The sequence below is a fragment of the Macaca mulatta genome, chromosome 17 (genome assembly GCF_049350105.2).
Source record: "Macaca mulatta isolate MMU2019108-1 chromosome 17, T2T-MMU8v2.0, whole genome shotgun sequence".
Taxonomy (NCBI): domain Eukaryota; kingdom Metazoa; phylum Chordata; class Mammalia; order Primates; family Cercopithecidae; genus Macaca; species Macaca mulatta.
In genome coordinates this window covers 39,899,097-39,924,405 of record NC_133422.1, presented here as the reverse complement: position 1 = coordinate 39,924,405, position 25,309 = coordinate 39,899,097, and the positions used below count along the sequence as shown (strand labels likewise).

At 34.2% G+C, this 25,309-nt stretch overlaps 1 protein-coding gene across 10 annotated transcripts in view; it reads right to left on the bottom strand.

Moving 5' to 3' along the window:
- TDRD3 (tudor domain containing 3) overlaps positions 1 to 25,309 on the bottom strand; it is a 198,876-nt gene that overhangs the window by 139,112 nt on the left and 34,455 nt on the right. For 5 of the 10 annotated variants that reach the window (XM_015121152.3, XM_077973771.1, XM_077973770.1 and 2 more), the window contains 2 exons: positions 17,404 to 17,488; positions 12,093 to 12,158 (listed from right to left, as the gene is read on the bottom strand). Coding sequence is in view for 2 of the 10 variants with exons in the window: in XM_077973770.1 (XP_077829896.1) it covers positions 12,093 to 12,158; positions 17,404 to 17,488 (151 nt within the window). In the remaining 8 variants the exon portion in view is untranslated. The remainder of the gene's footprint in view (positions 1 to 12,092; positions 12,159 to 17,403; positions 17,489 to 25,309) is intronic. The other 5 variants (XM_015121154.3, XM_077973775.1, XM_077973774.1 and 2 more) reach the window with 1 other exon arrangement.

Genomic DNA, 25,309 nt, shown 5'->3' with positions numbered 1-25,309 from the left:
TCCTCAGCAAATGCACAAGAACAGAAATTATAACAAACTGTCTCTCAGACCACAGTGCAATCAAACTACAACTCAGGACTAAGAAACTCAATCAAAACCGCTCAACTACATGGAAACTGAACAACCTGCTCCTGAATGACTACTGGGTACATAACGAAATGAAGGCAGAAATAAAGATGTTCTTTGAAACCAATGAGAACAAAGATACAACATACCAGAATCTCTGGGACACATTTAAAGCAGTGTGTAGAGGGAAATTTCTAGCACTAAATGCCCACAAGAGAAAGCAGGAAAGATCTAAAATTGACACTCTAACATCACAATTAAAAGAACTAGAGAAGCAAGAGCAAACACATTCGAAAGCTAGCAGAAGGCAAGTAATAACTAAGATCAGAGCAGAACTGAAGGACATAGAGACGCAAAAAACCCTCCAAAAAATCAATCAATCCAGGAGTTGGTTTTTTGAAAAGATCAACAAAATTGACAGACCGCTAGCAAGACTAATAAAGAAGAAAAGAGAGAAGAATCAAATAGATGCAATAAAAAATGATAAAGGGGATATCACCACCGACCCCACAGAAATACAAACTACCATCAGAGAATACTATAAACACCTCTACGCAAATAAACTAGAAAATCTAGAAGAAATGGATAATTTCCTGGACACTTACACTCTTCCAAGACTAAACCAGGAAGAAGTTGAATCCCTGAATAGACCAACAGCAGGCTCTGAAATTGAGGCAATAATTAATAGCCTACCAACCAAAAAAAGTCCAGGACCAGATGGATTCACAGCTGAATTCTACCAGAGGTACAAGGAGGAGCTGGTACCATTCCTTCTGAAACTATTCCAATCAATAGAAAAAGAGGGAATCCTCCCTAACTCATTTTATGAGGCCAACATCATCCTGATACCAAAGCCTGGCAGAGACACAACAAAAAGAGAATTTTAGACCAATATCCCTGATGAACATCGATGCAAAAATCCTCAATAAAATACTGGCAAACCGGATTCAGCAGCACATCAAAAAGCTTATCCACCATGATCAAGTGGGCTTCATCCCTGGGATGCAAGGCTGGTTCAACATTCGCAAATCAATAAACATAATCCAGCATATAAACAGAACCAAAGACAAGAACCACATGATTATCTCAATAGATGCAGAAAAGGCTTTTGACAAAATTCAACAGCCCTTCATGCTAAAAACGCTCAATAAATTCGGTATTGATGGAACGTACCTCAAAATAATAAGAGCTATTTATGACAAACCCACAGCCAATATCATACTGAATGGGCAAAAACTGGAAAAATTCCCTTTGAAAACTGGCACAAGACAGGGATGCTCTCTCTCACCACTCCTATTCAACATAGTGTTGGAAGTTCTGGCTAGGGCAATCAGGCAAGAGAAAGAAATCAAGGGTATTCAGTTTGGAAAAGAAGAAGTCAAATTGTCCCTGTTTGCAGATGACATGATTGTATATTTAGAAAACCCCATTGTCTCAGCCCAAAATCTCCTTAAGCTGATAAGCAACTTCAGCAAAGTCTCAGGATACAAAATTAATGTGCAAAAATCACAAGCATTCTTATACACCAGTAACAGACAAACAGAGAGCCAAATCAGGAATGAACTTCCATTCACAATTGCTTCAAAGAGAATAAAATACCTAGGAATCCAACTTACAAGGGATGTAAAGGACCTCTTCAAGGAGAACTACAAACCACTGCTCAGTGAAATAAAAGAGGACACAAACAAATGGAAGAACATACCATGCTCATGGATAGGAAGAATCAATATCGTGAAAATGGCCATACTGCCCAAGGTTGTTTATAGATTCAATGCCATCCCCATCAAGCTACCAATGAGTTTCTTCACAGAATTGGAAAGAACTGCTTTAAAGTTCATATGGAACCAAAAAAGAGCCCGCGTCTCCAAGACAATCCTAAGTCAAAAGAACAAAGCTGGAGGCATCACACTACCTGACTTCAAACTATACTACAAGGCTACAGTAACCAAAACAGCATGGTACTGGTACCAAAACAGAATATAGACCAATGGAACAGAACAGAGTCCTCAGAAATAATACCACACATCTACAGCCATCTGATCTTTGACAAACCTGAGAAAAACAAGAAATGTGGAAAGGATTCCCTATTTAATAAATGGTGCTGGGAAAATTGGCTAGCCATAAGTAGAAAGCTGAAACTGGATCCTTTCCTTACTCCTTATACGAAAATTCATTCAAGATGGATTAGAGACTTAAATGTTAGACCTAATACCATAAAAACCCTAGAGGAAAACCTAGGTAGTACCATTCAGGACATAGGCATGGGCAAAGACTTCACGTCTAAAACACCAAAAGCAACGGCAGCAAAAGCCAAAATTGACAAATGGGATCTAATTAAACTAAAAAGCTTCTGCACAGCAAAAGAAACTACCATCAGAGTGAACAGGCAACCTACAGAATGGGAGAAAATTTTTGCAATCTACTCATCTGACAAAGGGCTAATATCCAGAACCTACAAAGAACTCAAACAAATTTACAAGAAAAAAACAAACAACCCCATCAAAAAGTGGCCAAAGGATATGAACAGACAGTTCTCAAAAGAAGACATTCATACAGCCAACAGACACATGAAAAAATGCTCATCATCACTGGCCATCAGAGAAATGCAAATCAAAACCACAATGAGATACCATCTCACACCAGTTAGAATGGCGATCATTAAAAAGTCAGGAAACAACAGGTGCTGGAGAGGATGTGGAGAAATAGGAACACTTTTACACTGTTGGTGGGATTGTAAACTAGTTCAACCATTATGGAAAACAGTATGGCGATTCCTCAAGGATCTAGAACTAGATGTACCATATGACCCAGCCATCCCATTACTGGGCATATACCCAAAGGATTATAAATTATGCTGCTATAAAGACACATGCACACGTATGTTCATTGCGGCACTATTCACAATAGCAAAGACTTGGAATCAACCCAAATGTCCATCAGTGACAGACTGGATTAAGAAAATGTGGCACATATACACCATGGAATACTATGCAGCCATAAAAAAGGATGAGTTTGTGTCCTTTGTAGGGACATGGATGCAGCTGGAAACCATCATTCTTAGCAAATTATCACAAGAACAGAAAACCAAACACTGCATGTTCTCACTCATAGGTGGGAACTGAACAATGAGATCACTTGGACTCGGGAAGGGGTACATCACACACCGGGGCCTATTATGGGGAGGGGGTAGGGGGGAGGGATTGCATTGGGAGTTATACCTGATGTAAATGACGAGTAGTTGGGTGCTGACGAGTTGATGGGTGCAGCACAGCAACATGGCACAAGTATACATATGTAACAAACCTGCACGTTATGCACATGTACCCTAGAACTTAAAGTATAATAATAATAAAAAAAAAAGAAAAAAAAGAAAAAAGAAAATTACGAAAAAGGTGAAAAAGAAAAAATGGTAGTAATTGAGTAGAAAAACAATTACTCTAATTCATATGTGTATTGGTTGGTAACCAGATTTATATAAGTAGAACTGAATTGGCTAGGAAAAGAAAAACTGTATGTTACTCGTTTTCCTAAGCTGTCTTTTTGAGGCTTAGTCAGTCATTGGGAAAATGTTTAGAATTGTTTCTTGCTATTAGTCCTCATTTTATGTATGTTACCCTTCAATAAGTTCTCCCCATTTTAGTTTTCTAGGATTTTTCATGTGTATTGTCTTATTTGGCTTTTGCTATATATTTTAACTTCGTTGTTAAATTTTTGTATTGTATAGTTTCTTTGGTATATCTTAACACCTATTTTTGAAAATATAAAACTAATGAGTTGAACTAAGAAGTTGAGAAAAAAAGCAATGAGTTCAAATCAGGTAGAAGAAAAATAAATGAATCAAACTAAAAATACAATAACAACATTAACAAGTTTTACTGTAACAAAGACTAATGAAATTGATAACGGACAAGAGTGATCAAGAAGCAAAGAGTAAAGGCACAAAGCAACAATTTAAGAAATGATAACAGTAATAAGAGACATATATATTAAAAAAAAAAAGAAAAAGAAAAGAACTAAGGACAGCGATCGAAATGTCCATAAACTATTAGGTTGGTGCAAAAGTATCTGTGGTTTTTGCCATTACTTTCATTGGAAAAAACCGCAATTATTTTTGCACCAACCTAATAGTAAGTGGAAAGACAAAACGTGGTGTATCCATACAATGGAATATTACTCACCAATAAATAGGAAAAACTATCAACATATGCTATGTTATAGATTACCCTAAAAAATATTACACTAAATAAAAGAAGCCAGATACAACATATATATCATGTGATTCCATTCATGTGAAATACCAAGAAAAGGCAAATTTATAGAGAAAACTTAAAAGAATACACAGAATAATGTAAGACTGTATTATTCTTATTGTAAATGGTGTTTTAAAAATTGTATCTGGAATAAAAATAGAATATATAGGAATAATAACATAATAATAACTGGCAGGTGACAGAATTACAATCAATATGCAAATATCAGCTGCCTTTCCATGTACCAGTAACAGATGGAAAGAGTAATTAAAAAAATTTTTAAACACCATTTACAATAACAAAAATAGACAGATCCAGGAATAAAGCTTACAAAAGATGCACAGCCCATATACTTCCAATAAATTATAAAACATTATGGGAAAAATAAATGAAGAGATATATCCAGGGTTGTGCTGGAGCCAGCTCATAAAAGCTCACAAGAACTTTTTATGTACATTTCTTCCTAATTCCCTGTTCAGTGATTTCATAACATAGCTTATAATCAGTCAAACAGGGAATATTTATACCACAGAAAGTGGCAAATGCTATGTGTAAGGGCTCTTTTTTGCTCTTCAGAGATGTGTTTTACCAGAATTTCACTGGTAATATCATATCACATAAAGATATCAATTGTTTTTAAGCTAATGTGCAATTTCAGTCAAAACTCCAACATGATATTTTTAAGTCTTAATCGTTTGATTCTAAAATCTGTATTGGCAGGGGAGAGAATGGCGTACGGAAGAATAATGTATTTTACAATCACAAGATCAGAAAATTTTGATCATTTCAAGTGTCACAAAAGAAATGTCTCAATTGAATCTCATATACAATACTGAAGGTAACATAGTTGATACAAGTGCTTTGCAAGAAAATTTAGCATTATCTTGTAAAGTTGAATACTGGCCTAATTCCACAATGCAGTAGGGTTCCATTCCTGTTTATATTCCTTAGGGAAACTGTTACACGTGTGCAGAGGTGTGTTGGTAAAATACTTCTGGTAGAAGGACAGGGGAAAAGCCACTGTAATCTGTAATTTGTGCCAATTTCCAAGGCCAACCACAACCATCAACTGTATGTTATTGTACTCTAAATTGGGAAAAGATGCCGACAATCAACTTCATGAGCTGGAACAAGCTGGATCCAGCACACGGCAAGCATCTAACACTATGCCTTGTACCAGTGATCTCAATGGCTCTGGACATTTACTCTGGCACTCCTGCAGCTACTACTCCAGAAACAATCTTGCTGCAGCTTCAACTATTACTGACAGGATTCTCCACAGGTCCCACTTTTTTGTGTGTAACTGGCCCAACTCCAAGGCAGCTACACCTGACTAGCATAGCTGTAAAGGAGGCTGGGAGAAAAGTATCTGGCATTTTCTTCTTCTCTACCACCAAAACTCTTAAAATGGGAAATTCCCCCAAACACAAGGAGATAATTCAGGTTTTAGGAATTACAAATATCCACTATACTTATCTTCCATGTATTGTTACCAGTCAAGATCTGTCAAGCTTTATTTTCCATTCTTTAGTTCTACTACAAAGGAGCTTTTTGTGTAACAGAAAATATTAAATATAGTGTGTGTGTATGTGTAATCTGTGTGTGTATGTGTGTATGTATCGTATAGCTATTAACATAAGAGTTTAAATACGCCCAATACAGGGCATCTACCCACTATTCCTTCATTGAAAATCACATCTCTAAAAGCTAACAGTCTAGCAAGAAAAGCAAACTAATACCCTCACTAAACTGAAATGGCAGCCCCTTTATTGTACACACCTTTGACATAGCATTTGTTTCACTACATTGACACAGCTGGTTTCTCAACCTCTTATTAGGCTATGTGCTCCAAGAAGAGAGAGGCTGTCTTGATCTCTGTATCCCTATCACTTGGCACAATTACACATTCAGACACTGTCTGATTAAAAAAAAAGGAAATTTCTAGTGCTTTAACTATAATTTACTTAGCACTTCCTAGATACACACCAGAAAATGTTGCATGATCTTTACATAAGTGCTTTAATTTACCTCCAGAAATATAAAGTACATTACGATTACTTGTATATACTAAACAAGAAAATTAAGGACAGAGGGTGAAGTACTTTACCAGTGGTCACTCAGTAAGAGGCAAATTAGAATTCCTATTCAGATCTATCTCATGCCAAAGCCTGTTTTTGTAGTGCATATTCTAAAAGTATGATAATATTTATTACATACTAAAAACATGTAGGTATAAAGGGCAATGAGAACATTCAAATTTAAAAATTAATTATGCTCAAAAGAGGTCAAGAACATTAGAAGAGAAGGGTCACACCTCAGTTGGAATCTGAAAAATAAATAGCAGTTTGTCTGACAGCTGAGGGAAGGACGCTCAGGTGCTATAGCAACAAAAAACTGTGATCTTAGGGAAGGTGCAATTCTCTTATCTCTAAAGTAAAAGGGAAGGCTGTAATAGTTTATATTTTCTGTGTTGTTCTGAATATTGTATAGATAATACATATAAATTATTTAACATGGGACCTAGCATAGAACAGGTCCTCAACAAATGACAGAAGAAAAACAAGAACAAGAATAAGAATTATTAGAATTCACTAAAAACCAGGGTTCTCCTAGGTAAGGTAGGTGCTTGTGCCAAAAAAGATCAAGAAGGAAGCAGATGAGAATAGCATCAAGAATATTGAAAGAAATAGCTTTAGGGAAGGGAGTACCTAATCCTAATCTCAAATTTTTCAAATGATATTCATATGCAGCAAGGGAGTTTAAGTGGAAAATAAATAATAAAATTAAAACTTTCTGAATTATAAATATAGTGGTATATTTACTAGAAGATCTACCCCTTAGGAATTTTTAAAACATTTAACAAATTCCTAATAATTAAGAAATTGACAACATAATCTTGAATAGGTTTTCGCAAACTTAAGATTCCCTGAAAGTAAAAAGCCTCAATTTAACCCTCAAAATAACAGTAGGGCATATAAATTGCTCGCATTCAATCATAAAGTAATTATAGCAAATGAATACAAGAAAAGTATGTGGGACTACCAGCCAAAAGTAACACTTTTCCCAATGTATCATTGGACAATTCCCACGTTTCTATTCTTCACTTCTCTAACTTTTTGTTCCTTGGAACCAAAAAGAGAAAAAGGTAAGTCAAATAGTTTATTTTTCAATTATCGGGAAGAGTATCTATTTAAACTCCACAGAAGTCCTATTAGTAAGTACCAATAAGGACTTGTAAATAAAGCATAAAAGTTTTAGTAATCCATTTTTTCTAAAAATACAAGTAAATGTTTAATTTTAACATATAGTTCACTAAAAGAAGCAAATTGTATTACTTAACACAGACTAAATTAACATATAGGAAACCTATTATCTTATTAAATCAAAAGTTAACACTTTTTTCAATTCCTTTTCTTTTTAAAAACATCCGATTTCTAGACTATCCAAGGGCAAGAGAACCTTCACTTTCAATTTTAAGGCAGTGAAGCCATCTTGTGGTTGATGTCAGTATTGCTGAGGTTTTGAGACCAGTCACTCCTATTTGGGAAAATTAGGTCAATCATAGTTTTACATTTAAAAAGGTATATACAACATGTCATTCTTAGAACTTACAAAAAAATAAACACAGAACTGAAAGACTGTACAGTTAGGACTCCATAGTAGTACATAAGGTCCTCAAGTAGCTGAATTAGTAACAAAGTATTTTGAAACTAATCTGTATTTTATAATTAACTTTTAGTTTAAAAAGCTACAGCAAAATATTAAAATTGGAGAAGAATATTAAACAGTTATACTTCCTTTTTATCGTGACTTTTTCCATAATTTTTAGCTTACAAGCTGCTACAGCAGTCCTAGGACTTTGTAATATCCGAGAAAAACAAAGCACACCCTGAAAAACTCAGAAAATAAGTTGCAAAATATGGCTTCCCTACCACACCTCCCTCCAGTCACAATTTTTACAGTTTTTGAATCAAATATGAAGTACCTATAAGAAAATCTGGAAGCCTGGAAAAAACTGTCATCATCCAACTCTCACCACTTTTTAAGGGAACTTTGTGGAGAAAAGACAGAAATTGAAAAGTATGTTAAGAAGAAAATGGAAGAAAGAGAAAAGAACCTGAGCAAAACTACTACATTAATTAGTAATAAAGTTACTTCTACTTTTTGCCATTCTACCTTCTCCCAAAATAATCAATGATAGTAGCAATTACTAAGACTTTAGTTTCAAAGCTTCGGGACAATGCCTTTCTGAAGGCCTCTGATGTGTTTTAGAACAAGAGATGTAAATTCAGCATGTCCGGGAGTAGCTGTCCTCTAACTGCAGACTTACAATCTTGCTTACCTGATCACAGATCTATCAGTTCTCCAATCTCCCTTTCCATTCTCAAGTTCCCAAATGCTGAAAACAGCATTATCTAAGTCTTATTAATTACAAAAATAATAATACACACTGTGTGATCATTTACTTTGGGCTTTCAGGAGATGAAGTTTGAAGACTCCTCTCTACACTCCTTTAATCTACTTCCAAAAAAAATTACTGATTTGTCTTGGGCAAGCTCCAGTGCATTGTATTGAGCCTCAGGCCTAGTGAATGAGATTCCAAGGTGGTTGGAAAATACATGGGTGAGGCCCTTTCAAAGGGACCACACAAGGTTAACAGAGGCAGCTTCTACTAAGATGGCACCCTCCTCCCCGCAACATGTTGCTTTTTAACTCTGCTTCTTAAATATTGGGCCAAATGCTCTCCAATCCTCACTCTCCTTTGGCTTTCTCTCTCAGAAATGGTAATTATCAGATGGGCTTGGAACTTAGTAGAAACAGTCAGAGCTTGCTTTAATTCTACTAGAGACTAACCTACCTCAAGTAGTAGAATTCTGCATGGGGCTTGGGGCCAAAACCCAGACAAAAATGATTTGCCAATTTGCCTTACCTTATTCATTGAATCCCCTTGAAGATCTCTCAGTAACAAGATACCCATAATAAGGATTCATATATTCTTAGACTTCCAAGACAAAAATACCATCCTAAATTGCTCATAATTCTCGAAGTTTGCCATATGCATTGTGCTGGATTTAGCATTATCTCATTTAGGTCTTCAATGTTGTAAGGGAGTAGTATTTAAATGATAAGGAAATTAAAATCTAGCGAGATTAACTAACTTATGAAAAGTCACAAAAACTAATAAGCAGGAGAAAGAAGATTTAAATCCACGGCAATGACCCTATGTCTGGATGTCTCCAATCTGTTCCTGATCGCTATCATTTAATGCCCCTCCACCCTCAATCAGAAACATGCCACAACCATGCCTCCTCTGCTTCTTGAAATAGTCTATCATATATTTTAAGTTTTCTAAGTTAGTTTTTGGAACATTGGTTTTTAGTACGCCCTATTTGAAAGATCACTAGATAACCCAGTTTTTTCTTTCTTTCACTCTTTACTAATATAAAAAGAAAACTAGAAAATATCATTTTATACCAAAATCTGGCATGGTCAAGAGATAGGCAGATTACTTATTCAAATATTCTGTTTGCCAAATGTGGTCCTATATCTTATGCACAGATTCAAACAAAGTTAATTTAAACAAGAACTATAACTTACATAATGTTAGTAAGTGATCAGTAGTGTCTGATTCTAGAGTCATGCATTTATAGTCATCATTAATGGTAAAATGCTGGTTAATAAAAGTATTCCAATGAAGACATAAATAAGGAGCTTTTACTACATTAGTCTTATTTTACTAACAAAGAAACCAAAATAGTTCAATTCACATCTAAAATATATTCCTTGAATATTTACTTTGGTTTAAGATAGTTACATTTTTATTTAACATATGGATTTTTAACTAAAGACAAACCAAATGAGTAATTTCTGTGTGTCAACTTCTAAAATGTTTATTTAAATTATTTTTCAAAACATCTTCATTAATACGGTGAAGACAATTATTAATAATGTGAGAATAATATATATTCTTATATGACATATAAGAATAATTCTGTGAAAAGGCCAGGCACGGTGGCTCAGACCTGTAATCCCAGTACTTTGGGAGGCTGAGGTGGGCAGATGACTTAAGGTCAGGAGTTTGAGACCAGACTGGCCAACATGCAGAAATCCCATCTCTACTAAAAAATACAAAAATTAGCCAGGCATGGTGGCGTGCGCCTGTAGTCCCAGTTACTAGGGAGGCTGGGGCAGGAGAATCACCTGAACCCAGGTGGTGGAGGTTGCTGAGATCATATCACTGCACTCCAGCCTGGGCAACAGAGCAAGACTCTGTCTCAAAATAATAATAATAATAATAATAATAATAATACTTCTGTGAATAATAATTCTAGAGAACTGTTTATTAATATTGTATTGGAAGTATGTAATGAAAGGAAAAAATATAATCAATGAGGAAGAGCTAGCAGAGATAACAAATTTTTGTTTCATGTGAAAACTTACATTTGCATTAAGAATGTTTTAAAAGATAAAATTTGACACAGAATAATCTAAATCAGAAAGTTTTAAGGTTATTTTTCTTCTTGCTAGCTACATTCAAAGGAAATCTTAAAGAGACCACTGTGCAAAATTTTTAAAAGTAAAAACGCTCTGAAAGGGTGAAGGGAGCAGACAAGAGTCTCTGTACTACTATCCTACGAACTTGTAGCAGAGGTCAGTTCTCAGCATCTTTTAGGACACACAGAGAAACCAGAAAACCAAGAATCAGAAAACTTCAAAATTTTAAGTAAAATAATGTAAGGATGTACAGACACTGCTTTGATATTATTTACTTTTCCTATAGAGATCCGTTGCACTCAATAGACCTAGTCGAGATTGTTGCTTACTTTTCTAAATATGCTTCCTAGAACTCTACATCTCCTGGAAACCCATTCAAAATGCAAATTCTTGGATTCCATCCTAGTCCTACAGAATCAGAAACTCAGACAGGAGTAGAAGTGGTTTGAGGTCCAGCAATTTGTGTTCTAGCCAGACCTCTGGGAAATTCTGGTGCACACTGAAGTCTGAGATAGCCACTATAACCAAAAGAAAAAGAAATGTAAAGAAACTGGGGAGGATTCTAAGAACAACAGAGATGAAAGAAAAGCTTGAGACTGAGAATAAACAAAGGAATCAAGATAGATGGCTTTAGCAAAAAGAAATGTGTGGCAGTGACATTTATGTCTTCACGTATATAATTATTCACAAAGGAAGGTAACCAGATGTACTCCATTTCTCCTGACGAAAGACAAAGAAGACATGGACTTTAACTTGCAGGGTAAAAGTTTAGGTAAAAATATAATTAAAGTTTGCTGACACAAAAAAATTCATAACACGAATACATATGTGTGTACTGCAAAATGATTGCAATAAACAAATGCACAGCTTCACCAAATTGCTCCTAATACTTTCCTAATCTTATATTTGTATATAATAAGCTCATTAAATAAACGTTAACAGTTTATTAAGGTAACTAAAATAAAAAGGTAAATAAAATTGAAAGATAGGAAAAGGTAATTGTAATGAGTGCCAGTTACATCTGGTAAGTCTCGCGGTTCATATAAGGATGCCATAGCTAAAATTCCTGAAACAAAAGGTTGTGTTTTTTTAATGTTGAAAAGTCAAAAAAGTTTAACTCTTAATAATTTTCCATGGAAGTCACCATAACAATGACTTTGTGACCTGTTCACCTCCAGAGTATTTTGCAATTGCAGTCTTTATTGACAAAAAATAATTCCAGTAATTTAGTTCACATTTATTGTAGTTAGCATAATTTAAGAAGTTATTGATTTTCTTTACCTTTTCTACCTTTCCACTATTGATGTCACTGGGGAGGAATTTCTTGCCAATTGTTCTCAGATCTGTCTAAAATAAAAATATTATTATTAAAATGGAATTATAGAAAAGAGTAAACTTAAAGCTAATCTCATGAACAAAAGATGAAATTACTTATGGTTGGTGAAACAAAAACTCAGTTTAACTGGTCATGAAATCTACATGTATTATCAATCCTTCAAGTAATCCTTCAAATAGTCCCATAATACGTTGTTTAAAGTTTACCAGTAAGATGAACAGCAACACATAAGGCCTTAATCCTGGTCATATTTCTTTAAGTAACCTTTTTCCTTACTAACTCTTCTCTACTAAAATCCAAAACTTAATTCATGTAAATTGTAATCTTACTAAAAAATATCACATTCCAAAATCAAATGAGAGCTTTTGAATACATATACATAGCATATTTTTAAAAACTGAATCCCATATAACCTTGACATTACATAAAAACATATCACCCTATAGGCTATGATATCTGTAACATAAAGCTACATAACATACAATATCCCAGGATACAATACCACTGGAATACCAAAGAAGTTATAGTAACCTTTACTATAGTAATTTCATTTGCTTAAACAAGTTACAGAAATAGAAGTTGGTAAACAATGACTATGAAAATGCAGAAGTACCTGCAACTCAGCAAGGAAAATATAAGAACTAACATAAACAAGGCTACAGCATTCACGACATTAAAAAAGAAAATTCTGACTACACAATCTACCTAAAAAAACGGAACATTTTAGGACTGTGTCCTCTTCAGAAAGTGAAAATATAAAGGAATGGTAAGAGACTTGCTCAGAGGAAAACTCTCAGTACTCATAAAAAAGGCCCAATTATTTAAACTAATAAATTATCTTGATGCTTGAGATAGTGGATTAGCATAGTAACTGAAGCTGGCTGTATTGTTTTATTTCTCCTTATAGTAAACAGTAGCTCTTCATCACCTTAAGAACAAGATAAAAGGAAACAGACTTAGAGTACATTTAACCACATAAATTATAAGGGAAAAATTTTTACTTAAGAAGAAAACACTAGATGATTAAAATTATTGTGATGTGAAATGAATACATACAGAGGGGCAGAACCACCTTCTTTTAACACCTACCATAACAGAATATCCTCCTATTTGAAATATCCACGTGGTCAGCTCAAGAAATGAGAATATAAGTTACATAATCCCCACAGATTCTTTCCAGTTTTTTACTGCTGTGATTCATAACTTACTCTTTAATGTAACGCAGGGATCACTCAAACTAAAATTCACTGAATAGAACTGCATGGCAAATTAAAAGCCAAATCCAGACTCGTGTAACAGTGCTTTAGGCTTATGCTTTTTGCAACCTCAATCCAATAACAGAATGAAAAGAAACATAAACTGTACCTCACGTTGTACTCCTTTTCACTTGGAAAGTACTGAATAACATAGGGGTAAAAAAATACTTTCTTACCCCAGCCTTCTCTATATTAAGATGGTTTTAAAATTAAATGTTAATAGATGTGAAGCACTCAGTATAATGACTTGCACAGAGTAAGCACTCAATAAATGTTAGCCATCCTGTTTATGTTAGTGAGTATAAAACATGCACTTTTTAAAATCATCTGAACATACATAACCATCATATCAATAATGTAACTAACAGTTCATGAAAACATTTACATTATTTTGAAGTCACCCAAAAGCTGAAATATTTAAATATGAATGAGAAACAGAATACATACAAATGTTATAATATATCATGGTCCCTCATTTCTGGTTTTGATCAATAATTATGAAATTTCATTCAAATGAAAATGAGCCATCACTGTAAACGAGCACTAGACAAAAATCCTAAATTTTGATCCATCCCAACCGTAATTAAACAATCATATGATCTAGGACACTGTCACTAATTCTCTAAACCCAGTTAATTTACTTTTCTATAAAATGGAAAAACACCACCAACCCTATCTCACAAAGTTATTGTTAAGCTAAAAAAAGACTACACACTCAAAGTTTACATAATTTCTAAAGTGCCATACATATATATAGTATATAGGCCGGGAGCGGTGGCTCAAGCCCGTAATCCCAGCACTTTGGGAGGCCGAGACGGGTGGATCATGAGGTCAGGAGATCGAGACCATCCTGGCTAACACGGTGAAACCCCGTCTCTACTAAGAAATACAAAAAACTAGCCGGGCGAGGTGGCGGGCGCCTGTAGTCCCAGCTACTCGGGAGGCTGAGGCAGGAGAATGGCGTGAACCCGTGAGGCGGAGCTTGCAATGAGCTGAGATCCGGCCACTGCACTCCAGCCTGGGCTACAGAGCGAGACTTCGTCTCAAAAAAAAAAAAAACAAACAAAAAAAAAACCATATATATAGTATATGTCCTTAAATATACAAATGTTATTTTGATGTATTTTTAGCAAGATGAAAATGATCTACCAAATCTTTAAATGCCCTAAATTCATACTATAAAGACAATTTTATTATTCAGATGCCATTATATCAGGATTGTTAGGACGATGACTGGGTCCAAGAATGCTGTTATATTGAACAACAAAAAATAATAATACAGGAAAACTTTTAGCCTGTAAAATTTTAAAAATAATTTTCAAAGCATCTACCTACCCACACACACATACATATGCACATATAAATACACACACACACACACAGACACACAATCCCTACTTACTTAAGTAAATGCAAGATAATATCTATTCGGTGAATCATTTTATATTATACAGAATCGTAAAAGAAATAAAAATATAATTTGTTTTTAATTTTTTACTAATGGATAGTGATCAGTAATTTAAGACTGGGCTATCATTAAGTATTTTTCTGAACAATTCCGGTAGTTGAAAGTAAAACTTTCATGCTGGATTTCAATGTCATTTCGTAATATTCTTACTCCCCAATTTAAAAAGCAAAAATTAAAAACATTCCTTTTCAACATAAAAAGCTAAGCCTAAAAGTTACATAGCAGATCTGAGGCAGCTATCTTTAGAAAGGCCAGCTTACAAGGTTAGCCCCAGGCTGGCAGCTAGGGACTTCGCACTTGGACCATTCCCTAACTAAAAATGTAGTTCACTGTATGGATTATTCATATAAACAATATGATTTATGGTGGACATCTGTTTTCTGGGAGGGATCTGAAATTCTGGTACCTTTGCAGGCAGCCCAATAAAGGCCTTAGGTATTAGCCTCCAGAGGGCTTCCCTGGAGAGAAACACTACATATATGTTACTTTAGGGTTCACTGTTAGATAAAGGAACAAGCTCAGCGTGTACCCCATAGAAAGAAGACAAGAAAATTTGTTGATGGATTATCCTCCCAATATACAATTAGCTATGCATGTGTGCGTACGTACATATATGTACAATAAGAATCAATAATGCATGTCTTTCTCAACTAGTGGTTAATTTCCCACAATCACTCAAAAGTTGAAAAAAATTCAACAGAATACTATAAATGCCTAAATTTTATTAATAAGATGATAAATTTGGATAGATAGATTATTTGTCTGGTATAGGCTTCACCCTAATCAAAAAGCTTTTTTCCTATCATATGGCATCACAGCTTTGGACTGTAGTATTTAACCATATATTTCAGGGAAAATATAAAAGACAAATTAACTCATTCAGATAATAGTCAACATGCACCTCTTATGAGCACTGCACAAATACTTCATCTTGATTTATTTTATTCAAATTTTCATACCAATTATAATTTATTGCTATTTACCTAAGCACATAAATAAAAAACCCCAGCAAATTGTCAAAAAATCTCTTTCCTAGAATCTTTAGAAAGTTTTTCTTAAATAAACAAGAAAATAGAGTCCTTTATAATATTTTTAAACAATAGAATTAACTAATTTCAATGCAAGACAAAGAAAAATAAAGTTTTTAGTCATAAATAACATGCCTAATTTCTAGCTAATTCTTACTATTAAAAAATTAGTCTTTTATTTATTAAAAACCTAAATACTTAGCTCAGAAACCAAAATAAACGATCTTTTCTTGTTAAACAAAATTCAAAGAAGCTGAAAAAAAAATGACTCAGTTTAGGACATAAATTTTATCTATTTAAACCTAAGTTTAATTCTATAAATATAAATTCAAGTAATTTTTTTAAAGTTAGATTTATACATTTATTTATATTTTAAATGTTCCTTGTGCCCATCATTTCTGCTTTACATTGATTTTGCAGATATGATGGATTTGTCAGACTATAGTTCTCTTAGAAATTCATTGACCATATATCATAGTACATAAATTTGATTGTTTATAGCTTATTATAAAGCTACAGAGAAAAACAATCAGAGGGTAACTGTAGGAATGAGAAAAGAACATTTGTTTACTTACTTTTTTTTTTTTTTTTTTGAGACAGAATCTCGCTCTGTTGCCCAGGCTGGAGTGCAGCAGCGCAATCTCAGCTCACTGCAACCTCCACCTCCCGGGTTCAAGCGATTCTTCTGCCTCAGCCTTCCGAGTAGCTGGAATTACAGGTGCACGCCACCACGCCCGGCTAATTTTTGTATTTATACTAGAGATGGGGTTTCACCATATTGACCAGGCTGGTCTCAAACTCCTGATCTTATGATCCACCTGCCTTGGCCTCCCAAAGTGCTGGGATTACAGGAGTGAGTCATCGTGCCTGGCCTGTTTACTTACATTTTTATTTCAAACAATTTTTATAACTCTTGAAAAAATCCAAAAGCCAATCCAAGTATGGAAAAAAAAAAAAAAAAAAAAACAGCTAGAGGGTTGGGTGGAGAAAGAGTTGAAAAGAAATATACACTAAAACATTAACAGTAATTATAAGCAGATTTAATTTTCTTATTTTGATCTTCTATTTTTTCTGAAATATTCCACAATAAGTATTATTTCTATCATTATGAAAAGTTATTTTGAAACAATAAATACCACTGTCAAAAAGCTATAACCTAGCTAGAGTTTCTATGTAAAAGGGAATTCATTTTAATGAATAGTCAGTTTTTACTACTATTATATAGCTACTATAAATGTTAAAAAACGTCTGTAACTGATCAGTGGATGAAAAATAGGAATGTTAATTTCATTTTTTCCTTTTTCATTGGATTTTGTATAATAGATACTAATAACTTGCTAATATGAGATTACCAAATTCAACAAACATCACTACAACTTAAAATGGAAAAAATAAGAAAGATGTTCTCTATATTCATTATCATATAACCCAATTTATTCTGAGACTTTTTTATAAATATAGCTTCCAGATTTCAAATGTTTACAAGTTAATAAATATAACCTACATTGAGAGCAATCAGGATGATGTCATTTACATTGACTTTGTCAGGAGAGCTTGTGCAAGCTTCAATGCCTTCATCTGAAAGATACCTGTTAAAATAAAATATATGGCTTAATATTATCTAAAATCAAAATTAACCAAAATTCTTTTCTTAAGTCTACATGCAATTTTGTTTTCTACTATAAAGTGCTTCTGCTACAAATACTAGGGAAAGAGTCTTGGATATGGATTCCCTGTTTATTTACTATTTCTTATAGAACCGATGAACAGTACATACTTTTCTTTTGTACCCTTAAAGAGATACTGTGTTAATAAGATTATTCATATGCTTTCTGAGAAAAGCTATTTAAATGTCAATATACTTAAGGAATGTATAAGCTACTCTTTGCTATTATACAAATATAATCTCGACTTAAGTATCTGTTAATACAGTAAGCTCTTAAAAAGAGATTGAGATGTGCCATAAAAATAAAACTAAAATCAACACGGTTTTAAACTCAGTACAGCAGAACTTCTCTGTGGACTTTCTCACATTATCTTCTCAAGTCCCCTTTCTTTCACATAATGTTCTCAAGGATCCTTCAATAAAGAATATCAATTCCAATAACATAAAGATAGGCAACTTTTTACAATACATCTTTTACTTTTCCTATTTCTTTTCAGTTTTTTTTTTTAACTCATTGTCTTATTTGCCCTTTTTTCTTTTATCCAGTCCAAACCAACTATGCATCTGTCAGAGACAATTAATTCAAGAGTAAAGAGATTATTGAATCCAAAGGAAAAAAATTCATCTGTATCCATACCCATGAACATTTTGAAACTCTCTGATAAACTCAACAACTCTGGAATCAACCATCAAAAAGTCCACTTGTAAAAACCCTGATTAATATCTCACATTTTTTATAATCAGTATCAACCCCTTTAACCAAAGAGCTAATGGTACCATCATCACTGCAGACATTCTTTCACAGTTAAAAGGATCCAAGACTGCTAGTCTAAGAGATCTAACTCAAGCTTATTTTTGATGAACAGCAATTCCACCATCAACCCTCAACACTAGACTGATTCTAAGATACTTATCAAAGAAAACCTTGCCCAGAAATAGCAACCAAAAGAAGTGGCTTTAAGAAATAGAGAATAATTTCTCCAAAGTAAAAAAGCAAGTGAAAAGAAATGTGAATAGTTAGAACAGTACAGAAGAGCAATAGAAGATTAAAGTAGATAAGCCAATGAGCAAGATCAAAGAGGTAAAAGTCAGAAAAAATATATATTTAAATCAAACCAAGAATGTTAACAAAATTAGGTACTATTAAAAGTTTAAGACAATGACACTGCTGAACCACAATGATAAATGAAGTCAAGTAGTTAAATGGGTGACAGAGAAAATACAAGTATATAGATGAGTCAGTAAGAATGAATAGATGGTAGGGAGGAATGACAGTATATAAGTGACCACGGAATACAAATATCTGCAGTCAATTTAGATGGTTCAAATATTGCTTTAACTCAAAATGGCTATATTAATTTCTTTATTATCCTGTTAATTTTTCACTATTTATAGTGAAAATAGTTAACTTTGCACTATTAAATAGTTAATTTTTTTCACTATTAAATAAAATTAAATTTTCACTATTTGTCCAACTGTATCTGTAACTCTAATCATCTTACAAATTCACTTTCATAAATATTATGCCCCTAAGTGAAAAGTATTGTGTGAAATCAGTAATAATATTAGTAAAATGATGAAAATTAAACACCTGCCCTCAAGAAGTTTACCATCTCCTATACAGCATAACACAATACATAAACAGCTATCATACAAGGCCAAAATAACTATAAAAATGTTATAGGGGTTCAAAGAGGCTGTTGGATGGGAAAAAGTACACAGAAAAGGAACAATGTAATCAAAAACTTAGAAGTGAGTAAGCGTGAAGCACCTTCTAGGGATAATATCCTAGAGCTTTCTGACTGGAAAATGGAGAGGAAACAAGAGATAAGTATAAGTTGAGACCAATTTTAGAAAGCAACACTGCACAAAAGGATATGGGTGATAAATTAAATTCTGATTGACTGATTACAAAAACATAGCTTTCCAAGCTCCTACACAAGAGGGAAACAGTACGCAATGACTAATAGAATATTTTGTTTTCTAGAAAGAAAACTGTAGAATTAAAGAATTATAGGATGTCAGATGAACTAGAATAGATCTTTAAAAATAATCAAAATTCACCTCTTCAACTTTACAGATGGAGTCCTAGAGATGTAAATTAAACTTGCCCCCAAAAATACAAATTTAGAAGATGCAAAATTAAAAACAAGAATGACTCCTAACTCCCAATTCAGCACTCTTTCCATCACAACACACCATTTTCAGCTGGGTGCAGTGGCTCATGCCTGTAACCTCAGCACTTTGAGAGGCCAAGGCAGGTGGATCACCTGAAGTCAGGAGTTCGAGACCAGCCTGACCAACATAGCGAAACTCCATCTCTACTAAAAATACAAAATTAGCCAGGCATGGTGGCACATCCCTGTAATCACAGCTGCGTGGGCGGAGGATGAGGCAGAAGAATTGCTTGAACCCGGGAGGCGGAGGTTGCAGTGAGCTGAGATCATGCCACTGCACTCCAGCCCGGGCAACAAGAATGAAACTCTGCCTTAAAAAAAAAAAAAAAAAAAAAAAATTCGTTTATCAAACAATTAATGCTGATACTAGTGATATGATAATCTCATAAACAAAAGCCAGTAGCTATCCAAATCAGTTTCCTAATCAGCTAGACACTTCAGCAACTCACACACACAAAAGCAGAACTAGACAAATTCAACTGGTGAGCTCCAAAGTACATTAAACAAGAACAGGTAAATAGGTATAAAACTCATTTTATAAAAGCAGTCATGCTGTTCCCTTCTGCATAGTAGAAGATCAGGAAAATAATATCAACTAATTATTACATATTCAAGTTTTCAGAAGAATAAAAATATCCCATCCCTACAAAATATTAAAAGGTAAAGTCTAACAAAAATTCTAAAGGCAGAGTTGTAAGGGGTTGGAAATTTGCCTTTATCCACATAAATCAAATATGTGATTTCTTTCAAACAAGGCCCATACATCACATTGCTGGACTTAAAATTATATTACAAAACAGCATAGTACTGGCACAAAAGTAGGCAATTATACCAATGGAACAGAATAGAGAACCTCGAGATAAAGCCAAATACAGTCAACTGATCGTCAACAAAGCATACAAAAACATAAACTGGGGAAAGAACACCCTATTTAATAAATGGTGCTAGGAAAACTGGTAAGCCACATGTAGAAAAATGGAACTGGATCCCCATCTCTCACCTTATTCAAAATTCAACTCAAAATGGATCAAAGATTTAAATCTAAGACCTGAAATCATGAAAATTCTAAACATTTTCATGGTTTAGAAATTCTAAACATTGGAAAATTCTTCGGACATTGGCATAAGCAAAGAATTCATGACTAAGACCCCAAAAACAAATGCAACAAAAATAAAAAGTAGAACTTAATTAAACTAAAAACTTCTGCACAGCAAAAGAAATCATCAGCAGAGTAAACAGACTACCCACAGAGCAGGAGAAAATATTTGCAAACTATACAATAAGGACTAGAATCCATAATCTACAAGGAACTCAAACAAATCAGCAAGAAAGAAAAACAAATAATCCCATCCAAAAGTGGGCAAAGGATGGAAACAGACATTTCTCAAAAGAAGATATACAAAAACAGCCAATGAACATATGAAAAAATGCTCAGCATCACTAATCACCAGGGAAATGCATATCAAAACCACAATGAGAAACCACCTTACTCCTCTAAGAATGGCCATAATTAAAAACAACAACAACAACAACAACAACAACAAACCCATAGATGTTGTCGTGATGTGGTTTACACTGCTGGCAGAAATGTAAATTGGTACAACACTATAGAAAACAATATGGAGATTCCTTAAAGAACTAAAAGTAGATCTTACCATTTGATCCAGCAGTCCTACTGCTGGGTATCAACCCGAAGGAAAAGAGGTCATTATATGAAAGGACACATGCATACACATGTTTACTGCAGCACAATTTGCAATTGCAAAGATGTGGAACCAACTTAAGTGTCCATCGCCCAAAGAGTGAATAAAGAAAATGTGGCATATATACACCATAGAATACTACTCAGCCATAAAAAAAGAATTGAAATAATGTGTTTTGCAACAACTTGGATGGAGCTGGAGGTCATTATTCTACATGAACTACAGGAATGGAAAACCAAATACTTTATGTTCTCACTTGTAAGTGGGAGCTAAGGCATGAGGGTGCAAATACATACAGAGTGATATGATGGACTCTGGAGACTCCACCAGGGTAGGTTAGGACAGGGTGAGGGATAAAAGACTACATATTGGGTACAGTGTACACTGCTCGAGTGATGGGTGCACTAAAATTTCAGAATTCACCACTATAGAACTTATCTAGGTAACCAAAAACCACCTATACCCAAAAAACTATTGAAATAAGAAAATAATAAGGCCTGTAAAAGGTTTTCTGAACATAACAAAACCAAAAAACTTAAGCCTTATAGGTTTACTCCATGGTTTTCAAGAAACAGGGCACCCATTCACAGCTCTCCCTGAATAATATCTTACTGATCCTTTTGTTAATACTGGACAATTGTCACAGACGGATTGAGCCTAAATTAACCATACTTTGGGATTTACAAATTAATCTTTTCATTTTTATAAACATTTAGAACTCCAATATTACCAATGAATAAAACAAGTGATAAAAAACAAAAACTCAAAGACCAACATGTGCTTCAAGAACTTCAGTAACACAGTAACTGAAGAACAACACAACACAGGATTCATCAGTCTTAACTGTGGTAATCAGGAAAGAAAGCAACTGAAAAGTGAAGCAGGCACTCCAGTTACAGTCCCCGTGCATACACCCACCTGGTGGACCTTGAGAGAAGAGAATTACCATCAGTTCCCATGTGCCATCTTTGAACACCTAAAATCCAAGGGCATTGATACAAAAGAAGAAACTGACACCAGAAGGTTCTTGTTTACTAAAACAGCCAGCAAAAGCGCACTTTTTTTTTTTCACTCTCTAATGAAGATTTTGGACATTAATATTATAAAACCACTTATTACCGTTGAAAACATCTGAATACATTTTACTGATGGGCAGGGCATTAAATGGCTAAATTTCTGCATGATACAAAACAGACAAATATTTCTCACTAGTTTTACCTTCAAATAATGCAATTTTTAAGTCACCGCAGTTTAGTAAGTGTTCGCTTTTTTTTTTTTTTTTAATAGGGTCTCACTATTCACCAGGCTGAAATGCGGTGGCACAAACGCAGCTCACAAGAGCCTCAACTGCCTGGGCTCAAGCAATTCTCATGGCTCAGTCCCCCAAGTAGCTGGGATTACAGGCACTCGCCACTATGCCCACCTAATTATTTTATTTGATAGAGATGAGATTTCACCATGTTGCAGAGGCTGGTCTCCAACTCCTGAGCTCTAACAATCAGCCCATCTGGGCCTTCCAAAGTGCTGGATTGTGGGCATGAGCCACCACACCCAGCCTTAAGTGCTCAAAATTTTTTAAAAAGGGATTTTAGAAAATGCTTCCTTTGGTAAATGCTTCTATTTATGAGAAGATGTCAAAATTCTTAGAATCACTTAACTGTCTTCACCTCGTGTTCAGATGTCACTTGGCATATCAAACAGACATGTCCAAACCATAGCTCAAGAATCTCGATTGGCAGAAAACTGTGATAAAACAAACACTATTGTTTTAAACTCATTGCTCCAGATGGTAGATCTCCATTACCACCCTTTACCATCAGTAAGGAAAGAAGAGGGCCAATTTTCTTTTGATCCATTTCTTTGAAAGCAGGTAAAATCGGTGAATCTAACTTACTTACTGGCTATGATGTACAGATAATGAAAAGGAGCAAGGCAAACTACAGATCAGCTGACTGAACTAAAGAGGGCAGCCATGTCTGCACGAGGATTGGTAAAGCAGTTACTGTGTCAGATTTGATTTTTAGCTTTTAGATTTCTGTAAACCAAACAAAACAGGGCTCAGCCTGTATGTGGTACATGTGCTTTGTACTTACTAAACGTATTAGTTTATTTAAATTATTTGCTCCTGTTCACTTCCAAGTTGTCTTTGACATACAGTGTTGTGCCATAAGTGTACTTCAAATAGTATAACATTCATAGCCAACTTCTTTTCCAAGCAAGAAAAGAACCAAGTATCTTTTAGGTCACTTTGTACACACCAGGAGAGCAAAGAACACAATTACGCCTGTAACAAACGGTTCTCTGGTGAGTTGTTTACATCACACTAAAAAGTATCAAATCATTCAGTCTGGTCATTGATGTAAATATTTTACAAACTGGACATCTAAAGAACCCATGCTTACTTCAGACTTCGAGGACTACTTATATTTTTAAGGAGGAGGAATGTTTTAATTGGCCAGAAAGTGAGCCATAAAAGCAAACACAAAGTTTTATTCTCTTTTACCCACTGCCACCCATTGAAATAATGAATGCTCATTCAAATCTGAACTGCAACGTAAAATATTGATTTTGATTATTATTATTCCTAAAATAATCAAATACAGAATTATTGCACATTGATATAAACTAGGCTGATGACACATGAAAAGTCTTTAAAATGCCAATGAGAAAACCAAGAGTGAAAACATTCTTCACAAATGGATAGGGACTATGTCAAAAAAAATAAGAAGATATCTGGACAGTGACTGGTAAATGGTGTTCTTAATTGCCCCTGAATAAAAACCCAAATCAAATGGTTTCATGCAGTTTTTGGGGTCTCTAACCTATACCTGATTATTTGCTACCACACTGAGGTTACTAGCCCCCACATATGATATCAAAATACCAAAATGGGAGTTTGATAAATTAACTCTTCCTTAGCCACAAAGAAAATAAAGATAACTAATTCCCAATTACCCAAGCTAAGGTGGGACAAGAGAGGGAAAAAAACATAAAAGATAATTTTAAAAAAAAACTTCTATTAAAGGATATTTTTGATCTCAGCAAATATGGAAGTTCCTGACCTACTACAAATTCCCAAAACTTTAATGTTGTAAAGATATTTTTAAAAATTTACCCATAAGAAGATCTCTGTTCACTCTGCCTATCCTGTTTCTGTCTCCACAGTGTAAACTAATTGTAATACACCTGCCAAAAAATTGTTTTATCTATTATTCTTATAGACTCTTAATATACCACACCTAGCCAGAGACACTGGAAGAATTAACTTGCCGATTCCCTCCTCTAGGGCAGAAGGAAATGGCTTGCAAGTTCTTGTTTATGAATATAACTTGGGAAAATACAGTATTTTGCCATAATGAGTAACAAGATTAGTAAGGTAAAAATGTTAGTAAGAATTGGGGCACAAGATTTTCTTCAGATAACCTGGTAAAAATAAAATCAATATATTCAATACAGCTTACAGATATATTGAAAGGACTGCAGATGAGAATACAAGATGGAACACCAGCAGTTAGTTGAATGAATCCATGAATTCCATGGCAAAAGCTCTATTAAGCATAACAAACAGAAGTATCAGAATTCTACAAAACGTAATTCAGAAGAGTGAGTACTACAAAAAATGGTGGAAAATGAAAAAAGAGGTCTTTTATTTTGCTACCCTTAACAACCAAGTATCTCTTCTATTAATATTACCACATTTTCTTTTCTTGTCTAGGCAAAGTAGCCACTTCCTATCCCAAATTGAATACCACAATCTGTATTCCAACAATTAAACAAGGACTTGAATCAATGCTAGCTTAAAAATTTAATTTTCTCTGTGGCTTATATGTAAATGGATCAGATAAATAAAGGTACATATTATTT